Here is a 21483-nt window from a genome sequence, read left to right on the forward strand (position 1 = left end):
GTGATTTTACTTTTTTCTTATGCTTGTATTTTTCACAATTTTACAATTTTTTGACATAAATGATGCAAATAACACAAAATTACAAATGAAATGCTTTGAAGTTTATGTACATCGTATAAATAAACTAAAAACAAGTCCTAAAATTTATCACAATAGACATACATTTTCTAGATGTTGAACTGTTGTAATAATATTTACCAAAAAATACTGAAAATATTTTATTTCCTTCGTTGGTGTACAAAGTAAAAGAATGGTGTATAAAAGACATGACTAATAAACAAACTTAACTACAGGCATATGATTAGCCTATCCATAAGAAAGTCATGAAATAATTGTAAAGTATTTGTAAATTGTCAAAAGTATTTATTGACCCTGAGGACACCATTTTGAATTTTTTGGTAAAATTTGAAGTAAAAGTGACACAAAAGATACCAAAAGGACATTCAAGTTCATACTTCAAAAATAAACTGACAATGATATGGCTAGAAAAGAAAAATACAGACAGACAAACAAAAGTGCACAAATCATAACATAGACAACTAAAGTCTAGCAAGGCTAATCCCACTAAAAACTGGAGGTGATCTCAGGTGCTTTGGAAGGGTAAGCAGATCCTGCTCAACATGTGTTACCGGTCATGTTGCATGTTGCTGATCTTAGTACAAAGTCTAATTTAGTGGATCAAATTTTGGAATATGGGGAGGGATTGTAGTAACAACATTAGGATCATATCTTCTATATTATGTGAAACAGATATTCCATAATGGTCAACCAACTCATGCTAGTAAATCACTCAAAGCACGTTTTAGGTAGTCAGCATTTTTTTAATAATTTAAACATCCAAATATTTTGAAGTATCAAGCATACTTCTTGAGGCAGTCTAGAATGAAATTTAAAACAACAATTCTTAATAATTTGGCAAAACTTTAAGGAATTTTTGGTCCTCAATGCTCTGCAACTTCGTACTTTATTTGACCTTTGTTACACTTTTTTATTTGAGTGTAACTGATGAGTCAGATGTAGACCAAACACAGGTCTGGCGCAAATATAAAATTTCAATCCTATTATCTATGATGAGTTTATTTTGATAAAGGTTGAAGTAAATTTTTCTAAGACATGCACAAATTAATTCATGATATGTATATGCCATACAGAAATAACTGAAATTACGACAAGAGGATACCATATGTGAGGTGTTGACAGATGTATGAAAATAAAATTGCACAAAACATTCATTTAATAAACATAAAAAAGATAAATCATGAAACATTCACATACATTTTCAAACATACATTCATAAGACTAGAAAAGTACATACTTCAAAAAGATATTTTTTTCTTTCTAAAATAACTATTTCAGGTCACACAAAATTGTAATATACTCCCTCAGATTCTATGCCTGTTGAACACTGTCTGTTTTCAAATTTACAGGTCAATTATAATTTCAAGTCAATCAAGTAGTTAAAAGTCATTATTATCATTTAGACGTAGTTTTTCATCCTTAAAAAGATTTAGACTTTTTAGAAAAATATATTAATTGTCTAAGTCAAATTATCACTGCAAATGAGTTTGATCTACACATTTACATTTACAATGGTGTTCTGTAATAAGTAAGTGACAATCATGTCCATATTGAAATCTATTCATTCAGTTGTTTAATTTCATTTTGTTAATACATAATGTGCATTTTAGTTAGGGTCAATTTTGTATGCTTGAAAATTCGGAGTTACTAAATAAATATATGCATCATTCATAGCATATGTTCATAATTGGTACAATGTAATTGCTTTAGTTATGATTCCTTGTGATAAAGGCAAAACAATCCTAATTTAAAATTTAGCTAGAAATAGGGCCGATATTTGGGAGTTATCAAACCTACTCCTTGACAGAAACCTTAATGTTGACAATGATGGAATGCATTTAGTGAGGAGAATTCATAAGCAAATATTGCACAGCAAAACAATATTTCCAACAGAAAGTAACCAAAATTTAGGATGCAATAAATCTTCAAAATTCATGATGTCATCAACGACAAAATCTTAATTTAAACCAATTTTAATTTCAAATAGTATACATGTATTGCTATACAATAAAAGGGTTATTGCATAAATATTGAGGAATATTGACCCTCGTAGAACATATATTGCACTCGCAAGCTCGTGCAATATAAAATTCTACTCGGGACAATATTCCCCAATATTCATGAAATAACCCTATAGTACCATATATGTAATAATTGTATAAATAATTTACAAAACAATGCTTGTAAATTTTTCTTAGGCTTAAGCAAAAGAAGCAGCAACTTAGCTGCTAGAGGTGATATGGGTTTTTTATCAGGTGATGCACTGCTAAAAGTTGAAGTTTTTAAACTATGGAATCGTCTTAAATGTGACAATACCAGTAATATATGTATAAAAGGTTCATACCTGGGCGATTAGAAGAAAATCGTCATGGGATTATAGAGTTTTACAGTTAGCTCGTAAATATAGTTTGATTATAAATGTAGAAGATGAAATTAATATGAGTAATGTATGGGACTCTATACAAACTTTTGAAAAAGAATCTTGGCACCATGAAGTATGGAATGATAAAAATAAGGTCAATGGTAATAAATTAAGATTTTATAGATTGTTGATTTTAAAACATGTATTGGTACGGAGCCTTATGTAAAGGTAGTTAATAATAGATGCCACCGACGTATTTTGTCGCTCTTCAGAGCTGGTTCGTTACAACTTAAAGTTGAAACAGGTCGATATGCTAGACCACCAGAACCTCTACAAGACCGTTAATATATTTTTTGTGATAGTTGCCAAATTGAAGATGAAAAACACTTTCTTTTTAATTGTTGTTTTTACTTTGATATCAGACATGAATTATATGCCAAAGCCTGTCTTTTAAATGTTAAATTTGAGTATTTATGCGATATTGAAAAACTTCGTTATCTTATGTGTAATGAGAATATGGTTCCTCTTTTAGCTAGTTCCCTTTATCATATGTTTTATCGACGAAAACATGTCATCTAGAAATTATATATGTTTTTTTTTTTTTTTTTTTTTTTTTTTATTTACGAAATACTTTTTAAATGTAACAAAGCTGTCCTTTTATGTATGTATTAGATGTTTGTTTTAATGATAGTGTCTCATAAGTCGTTTCCGGCTGGCATCCTTTTACTTAAATGTTAGGTTCTTATGACTTTATGTGTATATATATATTGATATTGTAATGGATGGTGACACTTTAATAAAATAAATCTTATCTTATCTTATCTTATCTGTAATATGCATGTAAAATATCAGCAGTTTCTATCTTTAATAAATATTTTTACAAAATAAAAAAAAGTCAAACTTAGCACTCCATGGAAATCACTGCTCAAGATATTGAATTCAGAATGAGTATTATCAGCACCATTGGTAACATGCACCAGCTTTTTATACAATAAATTTATTGCTGCATTAGTAATTATAATTCTGTATGTCCTTTTGTAGTAAAGTTAAAATGATCAATATTAGTGGAGTATTGTGAATCCCAGTCTCTGTAAAATATATCCTCTAATTGTTTGCGTACATTTCCGGGCTCTGCTGTCACGTTCTGATTCACAATCAGTCCTATACCTCCTGTGTCAATAAAGTAATCTCCTGACCAGTTAGATGTTCCTGAAATGAGAAAATATCAGTGGTTTTTGTAGTTATAAGTTTTCTTATTCCTTGTTACAGCTTCGAAATTGTACATGAACATATATATTTGTAATAAAGATAAGAGGATGGTTGAGTGCTCAATATTTTCTTAACCCATCACATTTTCTATATATGCCTGTCCTCAGCCAGGAGCCGGTGGTTTTCACCAGTTGCTATCTGCTCTATTTTTCTCTTTTTCATGAATTGTCATAAATTAGGCAGTTGAGTTTTTTGTTTGAATTGTATCAGATTCTGTCATGCTGAGGCCTTTTATAGCTGTCAGACTAAATGGGTTTTGTTCATTTTTGTAGGTTGTAGAATAAGTATATACATGTATACTTAAATCTGCTTCAGTTAAGATTTTGTTTGATGGTTGCCTCATTGGCAATCATACCACATCTCCTTATTTTACATGCAACCTTTTAACAACATGAATACCTATATAAAATATAACTCTTAAATACTTTAATTATCCATATGTATACAAAATGAGCTACTGCAACTCACTGCATAGTCCAATGTGATAAGATAGAGCTGATTTTAAAATTATTGACTGTATAAAAATGATATCTTACCAATATAAGCTGTTTTATCTGTTACCATATATTTATTATGATTTACTCTGGCAAATGGTATTTTCCTCTGACTCTCTGTGAAAGCTGGTACAACAAACATTCTCTGTAAATAAATAAATGGAGAAAGTCAAAACTGAAATCTGTACAGGTTCAAAGACTTTTATATGACTTTTGAATGTTTATTTTAGAAAACTTATTTTGTTTTGAACACTGGACCATAAATTAGAGTCTAAGACTAACAAGTGTTGCACTAATATAAACTTTTCTTGTTAATTCAAACATGAAAATGAGGTCAAGACAAGGCCGTAGTGCATATCCATTTAAAGTGAGGCAAATCGCTGAAAAAAAAATTTTGAGCCTTTTTTTTAGGGGGGTTCGGGTGACTGAAACGGGAGAAGCTTATTTCAGCATTACTATTTATAATGAAAAACAAAAACAAAAAGATATAACAGAAATGCGTTTTTTTTCTATTAGCTAGCCTAGTAAGTAACAAAACAAGTTTCAATATAACGTTAATCTCTGTTGGTCAACAAAAACTTTCGATTCTCCTGTGACCTTTACTATTGAAAACCTTCAACACACGTTCTTATGTATATATATATATATTTATGTCTAACAGCAAGTTATAAGCTTCTAGAAAACGAGAACATGTTATTTCAATTAGGATATATTTATTATACATAATCATTAACCATAAGAATAGGTACAGAGAAGGCTAGACCAACATTGTTACTTAACCGGATTTTTGACGTTCTAATGTCAGAAGTGATCACAAGTTATCTGTAAACATTCCGCTGGAAGACATGTCAACCTACCTGGACGGATTTATTCTACAAATTTTTAAGTCACTGGTTTGACCTGACCGGGGTTCGAACCCACGACCTACCGCACTAGAATCAATGGAGCATGCTAGCATACAACCAGACAATGCTCATCATAATCAAAAAAAGAATCACGATTTTTTTTTTTAAAACAATACCAACAAGAATGTGTCCAAAGTACACGGATGCCCCACTCCCACTATCATTTTCCATGTTCAATGGACCGTGAAATTGGATAAACAAGAATGTGTCCACAGTACACGGATGCTCCACTCGCACTATCATTTTCTATGTTTAGTGGACCGTGAAATTGGAATAAATTCTCTAATTTGGCATTAAAATTAGAAAGATCTTATCAAAGGGAACATGTATACTAAGTTTCAAGTTGATTGGACTTGTACTTTATCAAAAACTACCTTGACCAAAACATTTAACCTGAAATTTGCACTATCATTTTCTATGTTCAGTGAACCGTAAAATTGGGGTCAAAACTATAATTTGGCATTTAAATTAGAAAGATCATATAATAGGGCACATGTATACTAAGTTTCAAGTTGATTGGACTTCAACTTCATCAAAAACTACCTTGACCAAAAACTTTAACCTGAAGCAAGACAGACGGACGAACGAACGGACGAACGAACGAACAGACAGACGGACGAACGGACGCACAGACCAGAAAACATAATGCCCCTCTACTATCGTAGGTGGGGCATAAAAATATATTTCATACTTTTATTAAAGATAAATAATTACATTAGATGTATGTTTCATTATAATACTTTATTCTGATTAGCTAACATTACATCACGTGTTGTTCCGTAAGCAATTGTATCACTTAATAATACTTTTCATTCATAATAGCATGTGGTCCCACAATAAAGTGCACAGGTGAATTAAATAAAAACAATATAAAATTCGTTTTTTCTTGATCATAGCTAAAAAAATGTAATTATAAGTATTGAATGCTTCTTTTTGTAACTTCATAGGGTTGTAAAAGCGTTGACCGTGCACACATTTTTAGAATGAAGCGCTTCCCCGCTTCATACAAAATGTACTTCGGTCAACGCTTTTACTACCCAATGAATTTACAAAAACAAGCATTCAATTCTTAAATAAAAATCATGAATTGCCTTATACATTAAAGACTTCCATAGAAAAGACGCTTCGTGATTTTGTTTAAATTAATTATAAATAATTATTATATTTGTGGTCAATGAATTATTTTATCGATTAGCATTTGTTGTTCAGTGAGTTGATATTTCAACATTGGTATAAACTATAGCGTTATCGATTAAAAAAAAAAACCAAGAAAAGTGAATAAGCCAGCTGCATACTTATAGGGGGTGTTTATACTCATGAGTTACCTTTTTCATCTTTTTTTCTCTTTAAAGAATCCGTCTTCAACCAGTGTTGTAACGACATTAAGATTTGTTTCAATTTTTTTATTTTGATTTGTATTAGGAACACTTATTTTTTTACTGTCACTGCTATGGTAAAAGCTGCAATTGCTGCTGCCGATTAGACACACTGTATGTAGTGTGACGGTAGATAATTTGAAACTCGAAACTCGCATATTGATAACGTAAAATACATATTTAAAAAAAAATGACACTTCTAAAGTTTGGTCGTCGTTTCAAAAGTGAGGCATTTGCCTCATTTGCCTCCATTACGCTACCGCCCTGCAAGATCAGGTGTCAATCTGCATAAAAAATGTGAAAAGAAGTAATTCTAGTATTTGTTGTCATCTTGAAAAAAAATTATATTGGTGTTGGTAGGGACTTTATATTAATATTTCATGACTGAAGTGTACAAGAGCAGCTTTCCACACTATAATTCTCAATTACCATTGTCTGGGTGACAGGTACTGAAACACAAACTGCCTTACAACCCCTCATACATTTTATTTCTGAGATAGCTCTAAATTTTAAACAGGACTCACCACTTCTATGTTAGTATGGACTCCATAATCAGAATATTTCAGTACATTCAGTGACTTAAGATACAAAGGCATTTCTGCCCACGTATTATTCCAATAACTTATCAACAACTTGACTGATATCCTCCTATCAAAAGCAGCTCTACGTAAGGCATCATCTATTACTGGCCAGTATCTATCAAAATAAATAGTTTGGAGATGATTTCATGAATTTCTGCACCTCTGAAATTTTTAAAGTAAATGATTCAAGTGAAATTAAAAACCACATAGTTTTTTTTAAGGATGCCATCTTATAATTTCATTGAACTGGCTCCTTCATGTTTGTAAGTGTCATTAGATAAAGCTTCACTCTCGAGCAAGTCAAACCAGGTGATATTGTAATAGAAATTGCACAAATAAACACAGAAATTGATTACCCGGATATATAAATGTGGTAATGAACCTTCAGTATCCCATTGTTGCCAATTTGGTTTTTGATAATATTCAAAAATGGAATCATATCAAATGACTTAGAGTATGAAATATTTTGGTGTAAAATAACTTATCCAATGAACAACAAAGGAAGTTTTGTCATTTTCAACGAAACTGTCACCTATTTTAGCATTATAATGATATTTGGAATTCTGTTTGGAATGACTCTAAACATTTTCAAAATACAATGTATCAGAAAGTGGGCTTCTCACAGATTTTGAAGCAGCTTATGGGGTCATATATAAATAAATTTCTTTTGAATAAATAAAATATAAAACATCCTTAAAAAATAAAATTTTATAACAAAAATTAGATCTTGATTTAAAATGAGAATAAAACTTACTTTCTAGGTCTAGAGAATTGTGTAGTTGGGAAGTAATCCATTACAGCTATATATACAAATTTATCTGCTTTATGTATGACATCTACTATAGCATCAATGTCTACTGTCCTACCATTAGGACAAAATGGTGGAGGGGAACTCTGAAATGAAAATCATTATGAAACTTTAGAATAATAAATTAAAGATTTATTTTATATGTTGTCATAATCATGATAACAAATCATATGTATTATAACATAAATTGTAGAAAATTTAATAAAATCTATACATTATATTATCAAATTAAAGAATCTATTCATGACAGAAGGTCTAATTGCTTTTCACGAATTGGCATATATTTTACTGAGAAGTATTTTTGAAAAATGCTGATATCCCTTTTAATGCAGTATTGCCAAAAAACTAGATATCCAGTAAATTCCTGCTCTTCAGATTGTTCGGGCTGAAATTGGGATAAGTGAGCAATATTTTAAATTCTTTTCTTGGATTTGACAAATCATCGGCCGGCAGCTTAAAATAGTGTGAGGAAACAATATTATTGTTTGAACAAATTACATTTCATCTGAAGAGGATTTTTTTTTAAAATTATCACCACTTACTGACAGGTATGTTGTTGCAGCAGTGCCATTATACTGAATCTGCATAGATGTGTTGCTGTTTATATCTGTACTGTATGATGAAGGCCAAGAAGAAGGAACAGTAGTTCCTGGTACACCTAGGTACCAGTACACATCAAATAATTTACCCATGTCTTTTGCCATACATGGACAATTATAAATAACTGCTCCTAGCTCTTTAACCTGTAAAAAATAGGAATATTATTTAAACAAATGTTTAAAGAAATAGGAACAATAATATCATACATGTACAAAAGGGGAATAACTATGTCAGGTATGGTAGAAATGGGGAATAACTATGTCAATTATGTTAGAAAGGGGTATAACTATGTATAACTATGTTATGTATGTAAGAAAGGGGAATAAGAAATAAATAAACAAAAAGAAACACAAAATTGAAGTGCATATAAACTGGCAACTTTAACTATTCAAACAACACTTTAGGGAAATACTGTTAAATATATGATAAAAACATAAGATTTCTATCTGATGGAAGATTTTGTTGGATAAATAGTTGGAGAGGAAGGGGTCAGAAACATAAATTATTTTTCAAATAAATACTGAAAGAACTAGAGAGGAAAATTAATTAAATATGTGTGGCAAAAACAATAAAATGCTTTGCTGAGCACAGCCTGATACGACCCCAGAGGTTGAACCCTGGACAGTTGAGCAAATTTGGACACAATATTTAAGCTTGATACTGTCTGAATTTGGAATGTGATCAAATTTTTGACATAATATAGGTTTCTGACACAAAACAAATTCAAAGAGATCCATACAAGTAAACTAAAGTTATTGTTCGGAAACTAAATGTGTCTTCGGACGACGACGACATCATACTATTATACGATCCCAAATGTTTTATTGCGGTTGTATAAAAATGGTAAGGGACTTAGGGTAGGTATGAAAAATTAGGGCAGATTGGGAAATAATACATTTTTGCCATGAAATTAGGTTTTCCAACCAAACAATCAAACAATTAACATTGTAATACATGTAGTTCAAAGCTATTCCATTTAAATGATAGTGGGGGTAGGCATAGACTCAACCTACAGCCAACATACAGAAATAAAATTTCCCTTTCTTTCATCCCAACTCCATTTTAAAAGAATAGCCTTTTATATTGAAAACCCTGTTATCCAAGAACAAAATGAGCAAATGCCAATGCTGCTGAGATATGTGCCACAAAAACTTAAGTAAGCGATATATAATGGAAATGTTGTGATATACAAGCCAGTTGAGCAAAAGCTATGAATGTGCATTTAACCTTTCAAACTCACCATTATTTTGCTTAAACAAAAAATCAATATGATGCACAATTTGTGTTGCAGTTATATCCCTTGGACCCATGTTTAGGAGCAAACTGGTTGGGTAACTAGACTAAAGTCAACCTTTCTTAAACATGTAGTACAAGAAGGTCGGATGGAATATCCTTACTAGATCATAGTTAAAAGTTAAATATAGCATGTTGTTCCGAATAAAAATTTAAAAATGTCTATGTGCATGTATGAAGGAATTTTAGTACGTTGTCATACAACACAATGGCAAATGGATATAGCTCTTATATCAAGTCAATAGAGATGTTTCCTTCCATTCATAGAGCCTAAAATAGTGATAAATTATTTACGATAGTTTATTCCTTAATTATCAGTTGTTGTTAGAAAAAAATTGAGCATTTAAAGAATAGTGACCGTAAGATTGATCTGAAATGCAAACAAATAATTTTATGTTAAATGAGATTATAAGTAGGTATTTCTAAAATTAGATATTTTATCCTACCTGTGTATAAGATTGCCAGTCTCTGCTGGCACTAGTACTGCCTACATAGAAATATTTTATCCTACCTGTGTATAAGATCGCCAATCTAAGTTGGCGCTGCCCACATAGAAATGTTTTCTGTCTATCAACCACATCTTTGTATGGATTATTCCAGCACCCAACAGCTTGTCAAAATCCAATGTTCTCACTTCTGCGCCAGCTGTTAAAAGTAAAGGAATATAATATGTAAATGAGTTGAACAATAAAATAAAACAAATTTTTGTGAGTAGGTGAGTTAAACATGTATACAGGAATTTAATGACTGATGGATGTAAAACTCATTACATTGTAAAGCATGTTCACATAAAGTTTCCAAATTTCAGAAGATAGTGATTTTGAGATCCTGAAGGTTTATATCCTGAAACTATAACAATACAGAAGAATAAACGAAATGTACATTAGAACTCGCTTTTAGCAGTGAAACTTTTGATTTTGAAAATTTACAGACTACACCTGCATTAACAACTAACCATATTTAGCTAATGCTTCTGTGTTGTTGTTTCTTCCTTTGGGTTTATTTTGAACAATCTTGATTTTTATCTTTTTGTCTCTTCCAGATGATATCAGAGTTTCAAGGATTGATTCTCCCTGCAAATAAATATAGAATTATTTTCATAACAGATTGGACAAGACATTTCTTGGGGCGCTCAGTTTATCAATTGACTGGGTCAGATTAGGTGAATGTTTGTCTGTAATACCCACTTGTCATATTGTACGAGTTAAAGACATTTGAATGTGGGGTCGCCAAAGGTTATAAACACCTAATTCAAATAATATGAATAACTATAACAGAGGACTAAACCTTGTATGTTGATTGAAATGTTGAATACTTAAATTTTCTTTTTTTCCTTCTCGTGCACCTGCATGTACTTTACTCTTTTATTCTATTTAAATCCCCATTGGAAGGCCTCTGAAAGACTGAGTAAGTGTAAAATCACTGTTATTGATAGCCGATGACAAACAAGTGAAAGTTAAATGATTCAGCATTATTACCAACAAAAGTATGGCGGTTGCCCATGCTGTTATGAAATGATTCTAAATAAAGCTATAGGAATGGACTAATTTTTAGCAAATTCATCCTGCTTGTTACAAACTCATCAAGATTCCAAGCTACTCCAGAACTTGATGCTCCCTGTTACTCTCTTTACCCCAAAAAAAATCTGTCACTGGAAAAAACTCGTTTAATTTTATGCGCCTTTATGACGTCATTTACCAGATAGAGGGGGTCGCCTGTATCCATGCACTATTTACATTCATCAAGCGTCTTAGTGATTGTCATTGTGCAGGATAAACTAGAAATAATGGTTATTCTGTAGGTACTTAATGACAATTCCCTAATGACAGCAATGCTGATTGTCAATATTGAGAATTCAATTTGCCGAATAATTCGTACAATATAGAATTATAGTTTTCCAACCATTCGCTCAACATTGGAATGGAAGTGACGACGCCCCTAAATACACAAATGACGTTCACTAAAACCAGAGTTTTTGACTGAAATGCATCGAACTCGAAAGTTGTCTATTGCCAATCATACAAATGTTTTTTTTAAGCTGTAAAATTATTAGTATCTTTACGGTAAATTAAGAAATAATGTTACTAGCCAGTACTGGGTGAGAAATGAAATGATAAGAGCTTGCATTTTAATATCTGATAGTCCAAACATATATCTCTATGCAGCTTTTCATGAAATTGCAATGATTTTTTATTTTGGTTGGTCATTTCAAAATTGCATTAATAAATGAGCACAAGCTTTTTAATTTCCTTTGCATATATACAGTCATGTATCCTTCTTCAATGCATGACATGCATGATAATTACATAAAAGATGGAACATACCTCCCAAGAAGAGTTATCATGGAAGGGCAAATCTTGCCCATTTAGTGTCCAATAATAAGAAGCTATCTCTATGGTCTCTTTGGCATTAGCCATTAAACTCATTATCCCTTCATAGGTGGAGGAATGGAGTGGTGCTCCTTTGACGAAGGTTAGATTATCAGGAATACTTTCCACCAGGTTTAATCTGAAAGAATAAAAGTTATTTGTATATCAAACTATGCATGGTTGATGTTATTTCCTATGTGCAATTTTTCATTGTCTGGTGGAAAATAATAAATCATTTGTAGCACAAAAGATACATGTACAAGTATTGTAGTAGCATAATACAATGCTCCAATGTTTTAAATATGTTTATACATAATAAAGAATAGCAGCAAAACCAAAAATGATTAGCTTGTCCACTACAATATTCATATTAGGTGTAGATGTGTATATTTAAAAGTTAGTTAAGGGAGGTAATTCTATTTCTCATATCTTCCTTCTCCAGTAAAGGTACTTTTTTGTAATTATAAAATCACTAACTAAATATTTCACATAACCCAAAGTACATGTACAATTAATGTATTTATATGCTTACATACATGGGTCAGAACAAGATTGACCCATTAAACTTTTAGGTTTGGTTGATGCCTTGTCATTTTCTGGACTATAATACACGCCAAAGTATACTCCTAACGTACAAACAGCTGTAACTATCAGAACAATGGCTGTTACTATAGCGGTCACAAGTATACATGTTCTCTTTTTGGCTGCAGCATATTTTTGGTGATATTCCACTAAAATCTCCTTATCAGATTCCATCACAGAGGTTTTGGTCTACAAAAGAGTAAATTATAATTAATTTTAACAGTAATGTCAAAAATTATTTTGTGCATAAATTTTTTTTTCAACTGGCTGAGGATGAATGGTGCCTATGTCAACATATATTTGTTCTACCTAACAGAAGTTCCAATGGAAACTTTGTTATGAACATTGTCATAATATCTTTTCCTATTGGAACAAATATTCTATTCCATTTATTCCGTTAGGAACATATACTGTAATATTTATTGATGTCATGATGTTCCCTACGTTATACTGCCTGCAGGCCTACAAGGATATAGTCAAAATATATCTTTTCGCACGAAAGATCCTCCCTGGATGACATCTCTTATAAGGAGACAAATTCGTAAACAGAAACGTTCGCTCAAAAAAGCAAAATAATACAATACTGCTGAGTCTTGGGCAAAATTTAAGAAAATTAAGAATGAGTGTGTAAACTTGATTAAACTAGTAAACAAGAATGCACACACTGAAATGTCTCGCCTTCTTTACAAATCATTGATATTATGTTGATAGTCCTAAGTATAAAGCTTTATTACAACTGTCACATAAACTTAACATTAACCAAGATAGCTAAACAAAGACCAATGAACCATTTAAATGAGGTCAAGGTCAGATGAACCATGCCAGGCAGACATGTACAGCTAACAAAGCTTCCATACAACAAATATAGTTGACCTATTACTTATAGTTTAAGAAAAATAGACCAAAACACAAAAACTAAACACTGTGCAATGAACCGTGCAATTGAGGTCATGGTCAAATAAAACCTGCGGGACTGACATATAGATCATAATATATTTCCATAAACCAAATATAGTTGACCTTTGGCATGTAATATTAGATAAAAAGACCAAAACTTAAAACTGAACCATGAAATGAGGTTAAGCATGTTAAGGTCAGATGACATCTGCCCGCTAGACATGTACACCTTACAATCATTCCATACAACAAATATAGTAGACCTATTGCATATAGTATGAGAAAAACAGACCAAACACAAAAACTTAACTATAACCACTGAACCATGAAAATGAGGTCAAGGTCAGATGACACCTGTCAATTGGACATGTTCACCTTCCAGTCCTTCCATTCCAGTCCTTCGTTTGATGTGCTTGGACTTTTGATTTTGCCTTTCGATTTTTGATTTTCCTTTTTGAATTTTCCTCGGAGTTCAGTATTTTTGTGTTTTTACTTTTTCCATACACCAAATATACTAGCCCTATTGCTTATAGTATCTGAGATATGGACTTGACCACCAAAACTTAACCTTTTGAAAATTGTTCACTCATCCATGAAATGAGGTTAAGGTCAAGTGAAAACTGTCTGACGGGCATGAGGACCTTGCCAGGTACGCACATACCAAATATAGTTATCCTATTACTTATAATAAGAGAGAATTCAACATTACAAAAATTCTGAACTTTTTTTTCAAGTGGTCACTGAACCATGAAAATGAGGTCAAGGACATTGGACATGTGACTCATGTGACTGACGGAAACTTCGTAACATGAGGCATTTATATACAAAGTATGAAGCATCCAGGTCTTTCACCTTCTAAAATATAAACCTTTTAAGAAGTTAGCTAACGTTGCCGCCGTAGCTGCCGCCGCGGGATCACTATCCCTATGTCGAGCTTTCTGCAACAAAAGTTGCAGGCTCGACAAAAACCATTATTTTGAAAAACAATTGTAGATTCCATTAAGAATTGGTGCAAAAAATTACGCAACCTGTCTGGATTTCCTTCCAAATCCTCAAACTACCCCCCTATTTTATTAAATGATACCTACTTACAGTGACTTACAATGTAGACGATAATAAGGTTAAAGCAAATGCATTTAATCGTTATTTTTGTGATCAATCAATGATCAAGTGTTGATGACTCATCTGCAAATATCCCAGAACTAAATTTAGATGAAATCATATATACATTAGATACAATGTATCATAATTAAAACTCAAGAGGAAGTTTATGACCAACTTCTCTTGTCAGGTAGTGAACTTATCAGTGATGAGGAAAACAAAAATAATTTTAAAGTTGTACAAAGATTTCTTTTAGAAACAGCTGGGAGATTTGTCAATAACAATTATTTTTATGTCAATGTCGATTAAGATGTTGAAACTTTATTTGATGTAACCTTATTTTTGAAATATTTACATATTTCTCAGCTACATGACTATAATTATGAAAAAACCAGTTGATCACATTTTTCAATCAAACTGACTTCTGAGTAACGGGCAAACCACAGAATAAACATGTTAGATAAGAATTGAAAATTATATTATACAAGTTTCTTAGACTACAATGTATGTTCCTAATTTTGTCATTTTTTTTTAGGGAGACGGATTTATATAAGTTTTTCTTGTTTCCGAATCCCTGTATTTATATTGTACAATGTTGTATAATTATCATGATTATATTTTGTGCACTTTTTGAAAATAAAATTGTTTAAACTAAAATTTATCTTATTGCAATGCTATAAAATTGTCTACCATTACTGGACATCACAAAGCTTCCTGTAAAATTTTGGCGTCAGAATAACTTATATTAATAAGAAAATGTTTGATGCCACAAAGGAAAAGTGATTGTTGTATGATGTCAATAGTTCTAGTACGTGTCACATAATCTCAAAGGATGATAATATATACATGATATAAGGTCTAGGAGGATGTCCAAGCCTGTTCTAATTACACATTATCGCTATTTGACTGCCATCCCTGTACATCACAAAAGTTCAAGTATTATTTTGATGTCATAATACGAAATTTCTGATGCAACATTTTGGGGGGTCCCGGGCTTTAAACACGAAATCCTGAGGTCCCGAATTTAAATTAATTTAATTCCTGACATCCCAGTATTTTTCAAAATAAAATAACCTTGCCAGACGTCATAATTATTTGGACTACCACGGCCCCAGCTTGTCTGCAGAGTAATCTCTGACTAGTTTGCAGGTTATCTGCCAATACACCTAATCATGTTATCCCTATTTGGAAATATGTTTTACTTGACCCAAGAATCTGTCCGGCTTGAAATTTTGATGTCAAACAACAATCTCTTAAGTCTCTTTCATTGGGACTCTGGGATCGGGTGTTTTAAGCACAAGGCTATTTTTTTTTTCTGGGACCCCTTTTACGCCTTCCTACGCTATTTTTTTTTTCTGGGACCCCTTCTACGCCTTCCTATGTAGAAGGCGTCCCAGAAAAAAAATAAAATAGCCTTGCCAGACGTCATAATTATTTGGACTAGGGCCGTGGGAGTAATCTCAGACTACCACCAAACCCACATACAATTAAATTAATGTAGCAAAAGTTGCCAAAACGACCATAAAGCTGCATACAAGCTATTTTCAATGTGATGTGCCATGAAAAAAACCCATTATTACAGAATTATCGAAAATTTCGATAATTAATCGAATTTAAATTATATTGTAACGTTTGTGGGTCATCGTAAATTCCCCTTTTTCTATTTTTAGATACTATATATAACTATAGTTGTCCGGTCACTTTTTCGCGGGGATCGTTTATCTCGTGCTTGAACTCAATGTCCAGACTTGGATATTTAAACCTCGTCAGGGCAGTATTTTTTTAGATTGGGGAAAACTTTCGTACTGGTAAGTTGTACTTTAAATTTCAATTTATTTTGTATTTCGATGTTTGACTTAAATATTTATTTCTTTACATTTGATATATTTCTTTTCGGTCTCGTAGTCAAACAGTTCTAAAATGTTAAATTTACGTTTCCGTTCCAGAATAAATAGAGGGAACTGTACACTAGCTTGATATTTTATGATTTCGGGTTTATTAAGAGATGGGTTTCATTTTGATAGCGATATTTAGACAGAGGGTTAATCCGAGGGATATTTTGGAGTAACGGTCGTCAATCTACGGGATTGTTCGTGCCTAATTACTCTGAAATAGAATTTTGTATTATCGCATGTTTTGGTTTTGGATCTTGAACTGGTCAATTTTACTGAAAAACGTTTTTCAGACATTGCTCTGGTTGGATTGAAAACTAAACGGGAAATGCGATGGGTTTTTTTTACTGGATCGATTTTTGTTCCCTAGTCATAGAATAATGAGATTCATGTTCTAGTCTAACAAAGTTGGTGGGAACCAGTGGGTATAATTATTTTGTCTCGGAAGGTTGACGTCACAACTTGATTGATTGAATTTAGTTAAAAACGAATAGTGTACAGCTCTCAATATTTAAAGTAAACGGACACCTCAAAATTCTAGTATTTTATTTTATTCAATTAGATAGCACTAAGGCCAAACGCTTCTTTGAAATGGTTAACTTGTATGGGTATTTTTCACCGCATCGTTTGTCCAAAAAGGGGAAGTTCGAAAGTGTATTGAAATTCTAAATTGATATTTTTGCCCTGGAGATACCGCGATATGATTTATGTATTTTTGTTGTCTTTGTCTATTAAATATGAAACTGTTTTATGAATTTTTGTCATTTGTTCTATGAGCAAATACATTGCTTGGCAAATCATCATCACTGGTCATTTTTAGGTTTCTTATACCTGTCATTTATTGAATTTACTGTTTCGTTGTATTGTCAGTATGCTGTCAGAAGTCCTGGAGCGAAAGCACAGGCCGAACCCTCTCTACCAGTAACGTAAATGGATGAGCTAGCAGGGTTTAATGTCATGAGACAGATTATGAATGGAAAATACGTTTACACACGAAAACCCATTTACGTTGCATTGGCGCCCACGTAGGGACCCAGCTTTACTAGAGTCCCCCCGATTTGCTAGCTTTAGGACCTTTCATTTCATTTTCGAACTTCCGCACCTCATTACTTTGATTATATTTTAATCTCGAGAAAATTGGTAGCGACAGTGGAAGGCTGAGCTTGTAATATAAATTGTATAGCTTGTCAGATTTTTCACCGGCTGTGTAACATAATATTGTTATCCCTTATTTCATGTTCATAAAAAAAAATACCTTGCCGACAGTGTATGTATTTGTCGTGCCTCCTTATCTGCGAAGTATAACTATAGTCGAACGATTATATTGGTGGATTTATTTCTATGAACAATCTGTATGTTGAAAGTTTGATTCTGACTCCTGACCCAGGTCAGAACCTACGCTTGTGAATAATATTCTTGACTGCAGCAAGGATGCGTTATGCTGAAGAACTATTTTATATATGTGCGGAATAACGGAATTTGGACTATTTACAGTCATTGTGTGTCATGAACTAATACTTTGTTAAGATAGGGGGGTACGAAACCTATGTTTCTGTATGTTGGCAAATTTGAATATTTGCATAGATTGTTTTAATAAAAGGTCATATTCATTGAAAGGTTGATATATGTTGTAAATAACGTATGAGTGATTTTTTTTTTACAAGTCCATGCATAGACTTGTTGTGAATAAGGAATTGTTTTCTACACAGCCGGTGCCTTCATACTCGAATATATCTATTATATATTATTTGCTATTAAGGGGTTTAGTATACATTTTTTTCAGGGTTATTCTATTTATTCAGATGTTCATTTTTTATGAATTGACATCAGATTTGCGTCTTGCGTGAAGGGTCAATTTTGCCTGCGCATGGACGTTAATCTTAGTCAAACGTATTCATTGGGAGGAATTTAAACTTAACTCAAGAAATTTGGGAAGGTAATAACCTGATATGTTATGTAAAAATTATTGAGTTTAGTGATGAAAGTTGGCCTTCCACTTGTGCTCTCTATAATATGGATAATATATTTACGGTGTCTTGTGATGACCTATGTTTATTTATATATATGGTAAAAGATTATTGCAGTGTAGATTGCATGTGATGATGATATATAGAAAAAGTCAGTGTGCTGAACCCAATTTTAGAGGTGCATAAAAAAAAGTACACGAATACATTATTTTTTAATTTTATTCATGTAAATCGTATACATGACAGTAAATACATGATTTTATGATTCACCCATGCACATGACCAGTTGAACACTAGGATACAGTTGAAACTGCCTGGATATAATAGACACATAGAAAGTATTAGCTTTACTCTGGCCATACATCGCTACCATAAGCTTTGGTGGTGCATTGTTTTAGCTTGATATAGCAAAAATATGAATAAAATGGATACGTGAACTTAGTCTAAAGATTCACAGTATGGCAGTATACATATAGATATATATAGAGTCATGGGTGGGAAAAAAAAATGCACTCTGAAACAAAAGAATAGTATTTGCACGTGATTGTTATCTTTCTTATGCTTTAATAGTTTGCTTACTGTACGTCTGAAGTTGGGTTTAGTACACACACCATAAACACTTATTTAACTTCATTGCATTAGATATATTGATTTGTAGTAATAATTATTCTATATTGGAAATACTGTTTAATTACATAATTAGTTTGTTCTTGTACATTTTGTAGCACACTCATGTAATCGGTACTGATTTTCTCGAAAATAATTGCTTGGCCTTAGTTCATTTTAGATTACATGTATCCAAAATTACTTTAATTTCGAATGTCTACCTTCCCCAATCTCCGTGCTCTGCACGTAAAATGTTAATATAATTATGTGGTTGTCGGTATCTCCAAAAATATAAAGTTTTTTTTTAATTTTGATTTGATTCTATTTTTTGTCAGTTATTATTTTTCAGTGTTTGTGTATTGTTGGAGGAAAAGAATATATATATGGATCCAATTCTTAATTCGCTTGGAAATTGCCTTCAACAATGGAAATGTTTGGAACCATTTGAACCTTCATCACTATTTGAACCTTCATCACTAATTGGACCTTCATCATTAACTGGACCTTCATCACTATTTGGACCTTCGTCACCATTTGTACCTTCATCACTATTTGGACCTTCGTCACCATTTAGACCTTCATCACTGTTTGGACCTTCTTGGACATTTATCAACATTTAGACTTTTATATACAATACAATGCACATTTTCAACTATTTTTTAAAGACAACCGTGTCTTGTCCTTTAAATTGTCTTACTATGTTGTCAAATCTCGGACGATTTGTTTTTCTGGGTAGGGGGTATTGTAACGTTTGTGGGTCATCGTAAATTCCCCTTTTTCTATTTTTAGATACTATATATAACTATAGTTGTCCGGTCACTTTTTCGCGGGGATCATTTATCTCGTGCTTGAACTCAATGTCCAGACTTGGATATTTAAACCTCGTCAGGGCAGTATTTTTTTAGATTGGGGAAAACTTTCGTACTGGTAAGTTGTACTTTAAATTTCAATTTATTTTGTATTTCGATGTTTGACTTAAATATTTATTTCTTTACATTTGATATATTTCTTTTCGGTCTCGTAGTCAAACAGTTCTAAAATGTTAAATTTACGTTTCCGTTCCAGAATAAATAGAGGGAACTGTACACTAGCTTGATATTTTATGATTTCGGGTTTATAAAGAGATGGGTTTCATTTTGATAGCGATATTTAGACAGAGGGTTAATCCGAGGGATATTTTGGAGTAACGGTCGTCAATCTACGGGATTGTTCGTGCCTAATTACTCTGAAATAGAATTTTGTATTATCGCATGTTTTGGTTTTGGATCTTGAACTGGTCAATTTTACTGAAAAACGTTTTTCAGACATTGCTCTGGTTGGATTGAAAACTAAACGGGAAATGCGATGGTTTTTTTTTACTGGATCGATTTTTGTTCCCTAGTCATAGAATAATGAGATTCATGTTCTAGTCTAACAAAGTCGGTGGGAACCAGTGATATAATTATTTTGTCTCGGAAGGTTGACGTCACAACTTGATTGATTGAATTTAGTTAAAAACGAATAGTGTACAGCTCTCAATATTTAAAGTAAACGGACACCTCAAAATTCTAGTATTTTATTTTATTCAATTAGATAGCACTAAGGCCAAACGCTTCTTTGAAATGGTTAACTTGTATGGGTATTTTTCACCGCATCGTTTGTCCAAAAAGGGGAAGTTCGAAAGTGTATTGAAATTCTAAATTGATATTTTTGCCCTGGAGATACCGCGATATGATTTATGTATTTTTGTTGTCTTTGTCTATTAAATATGAAACTGTTTTATGAATTTTTGTCATTTGTTCTATGAGCAAATACATTGCTTGGCAAATCATCATCACTGGTCATTTTTAGGTTTCTTATACCTGTCATTTATTGAATATTACTGTTTCGTTGTATTGTCAGTATGCTGTCAGAAGTCCTGGAGCGTAAGCACAGGCCGAACACTCTCTACCAGTAACGTAAATGGATGAGCTAGCAGGGTTTAATGTCATGAGACAGATTATGAATGGAAAATACGTTTACACACGAAAACCCATTTACGTTGCAATATATAATCTGCAAACAATATTTATTTTGAGACACCCCCTTTCTCTGCTGAGGAGGTGATAAACAGACGCTGCAAGCTATGACAGTCTTCAAATTATCAATTTTACTGTAGGTTTTTTATGTTTCCATTTTTGTTAAACTAAAACAATGTTAGTTCAAGTTTAAAGTATAAACTACCTTACCATGGACGTCTGCTCTCTGTTGACATTTCATTCAAATCATGTGCTTTTGACAAATTTGGCGCGCTCGAATTTTGACTCAAATATTTATAAAACATT

General features: G+C 32.3%; 1 protein-coding gene across 3 annotated transcripts in view; it reads right to left on the reverse strand.

Moving 5' to 3' along the window:
- Window positions 1-1056: 1056 nt before the first annotated feature.
- LOC143069193 (5'-3' exonuclease PLD3-like) overlaps window positions 1057-21483 on the reverse strand; it is a 28706-nt gene continuing 8279 nt past the window's right edge. The window contains exons 1-10 of one of the 3 annotated variants that reach the window (XM_076243706.1): window positions 21388-21476; window positions 12668-12906; window positions 12091-12274; window positions 10722-10839; window positions 10278-10411; window positions 8416-8616; window positions 7820-7959; window positions 7009-7180; window positions 4246-4348; window positions 1057-3649 (exon numbers count right to left, since the gene is read on the reverse strand). In XM_076243706.1, coding sequence (XP_076099821.1) covers window positions 3456-3649; window positions 4246-4348; window positions 7009-7180; window positions 7820-7959; window positions 8416-8616; window positions 10278-10411; window positions 10722-10839; window positions 12091-12274; window positions 12668-12906; window positions 21388-21390 — 1488 coding nt within the window. In that variant the 5' untranslated portion in view covers window positions 21391-21476 and the 3' untranslated portion in view covers window positions 1057-3455. Of the gene's footprint in view, window positions 3650-4245; window positions 4349-7008; window positions 7181-7819; window positions 7960-8415; window positions 8617-10277; window positions 10412-10721; window positions 10840-12090; window positions 12275-12667; window positions 12907-21382; window positions 21477-21483 lie in introns of those variants that run through there. The other 2 variants (XM_076243704.1, XM_076243705.1) reach the window with 2 other exon arrangements.

The sequence above is a fragment of the Mytilus galloprovincialis genome, chromosome 3, assembly GCF_965363235.1.
Source record: "Mytilus galloprovincialis chromosome 3, xbMytGall1.hap1.1, whole genome shotgun sequence".
NCBI lineage: Eukaryota > Metazoa > Mollusca > Bivalvia > Mytilida > Mytilidae > Mytilus > Mytilus galloprovincialis.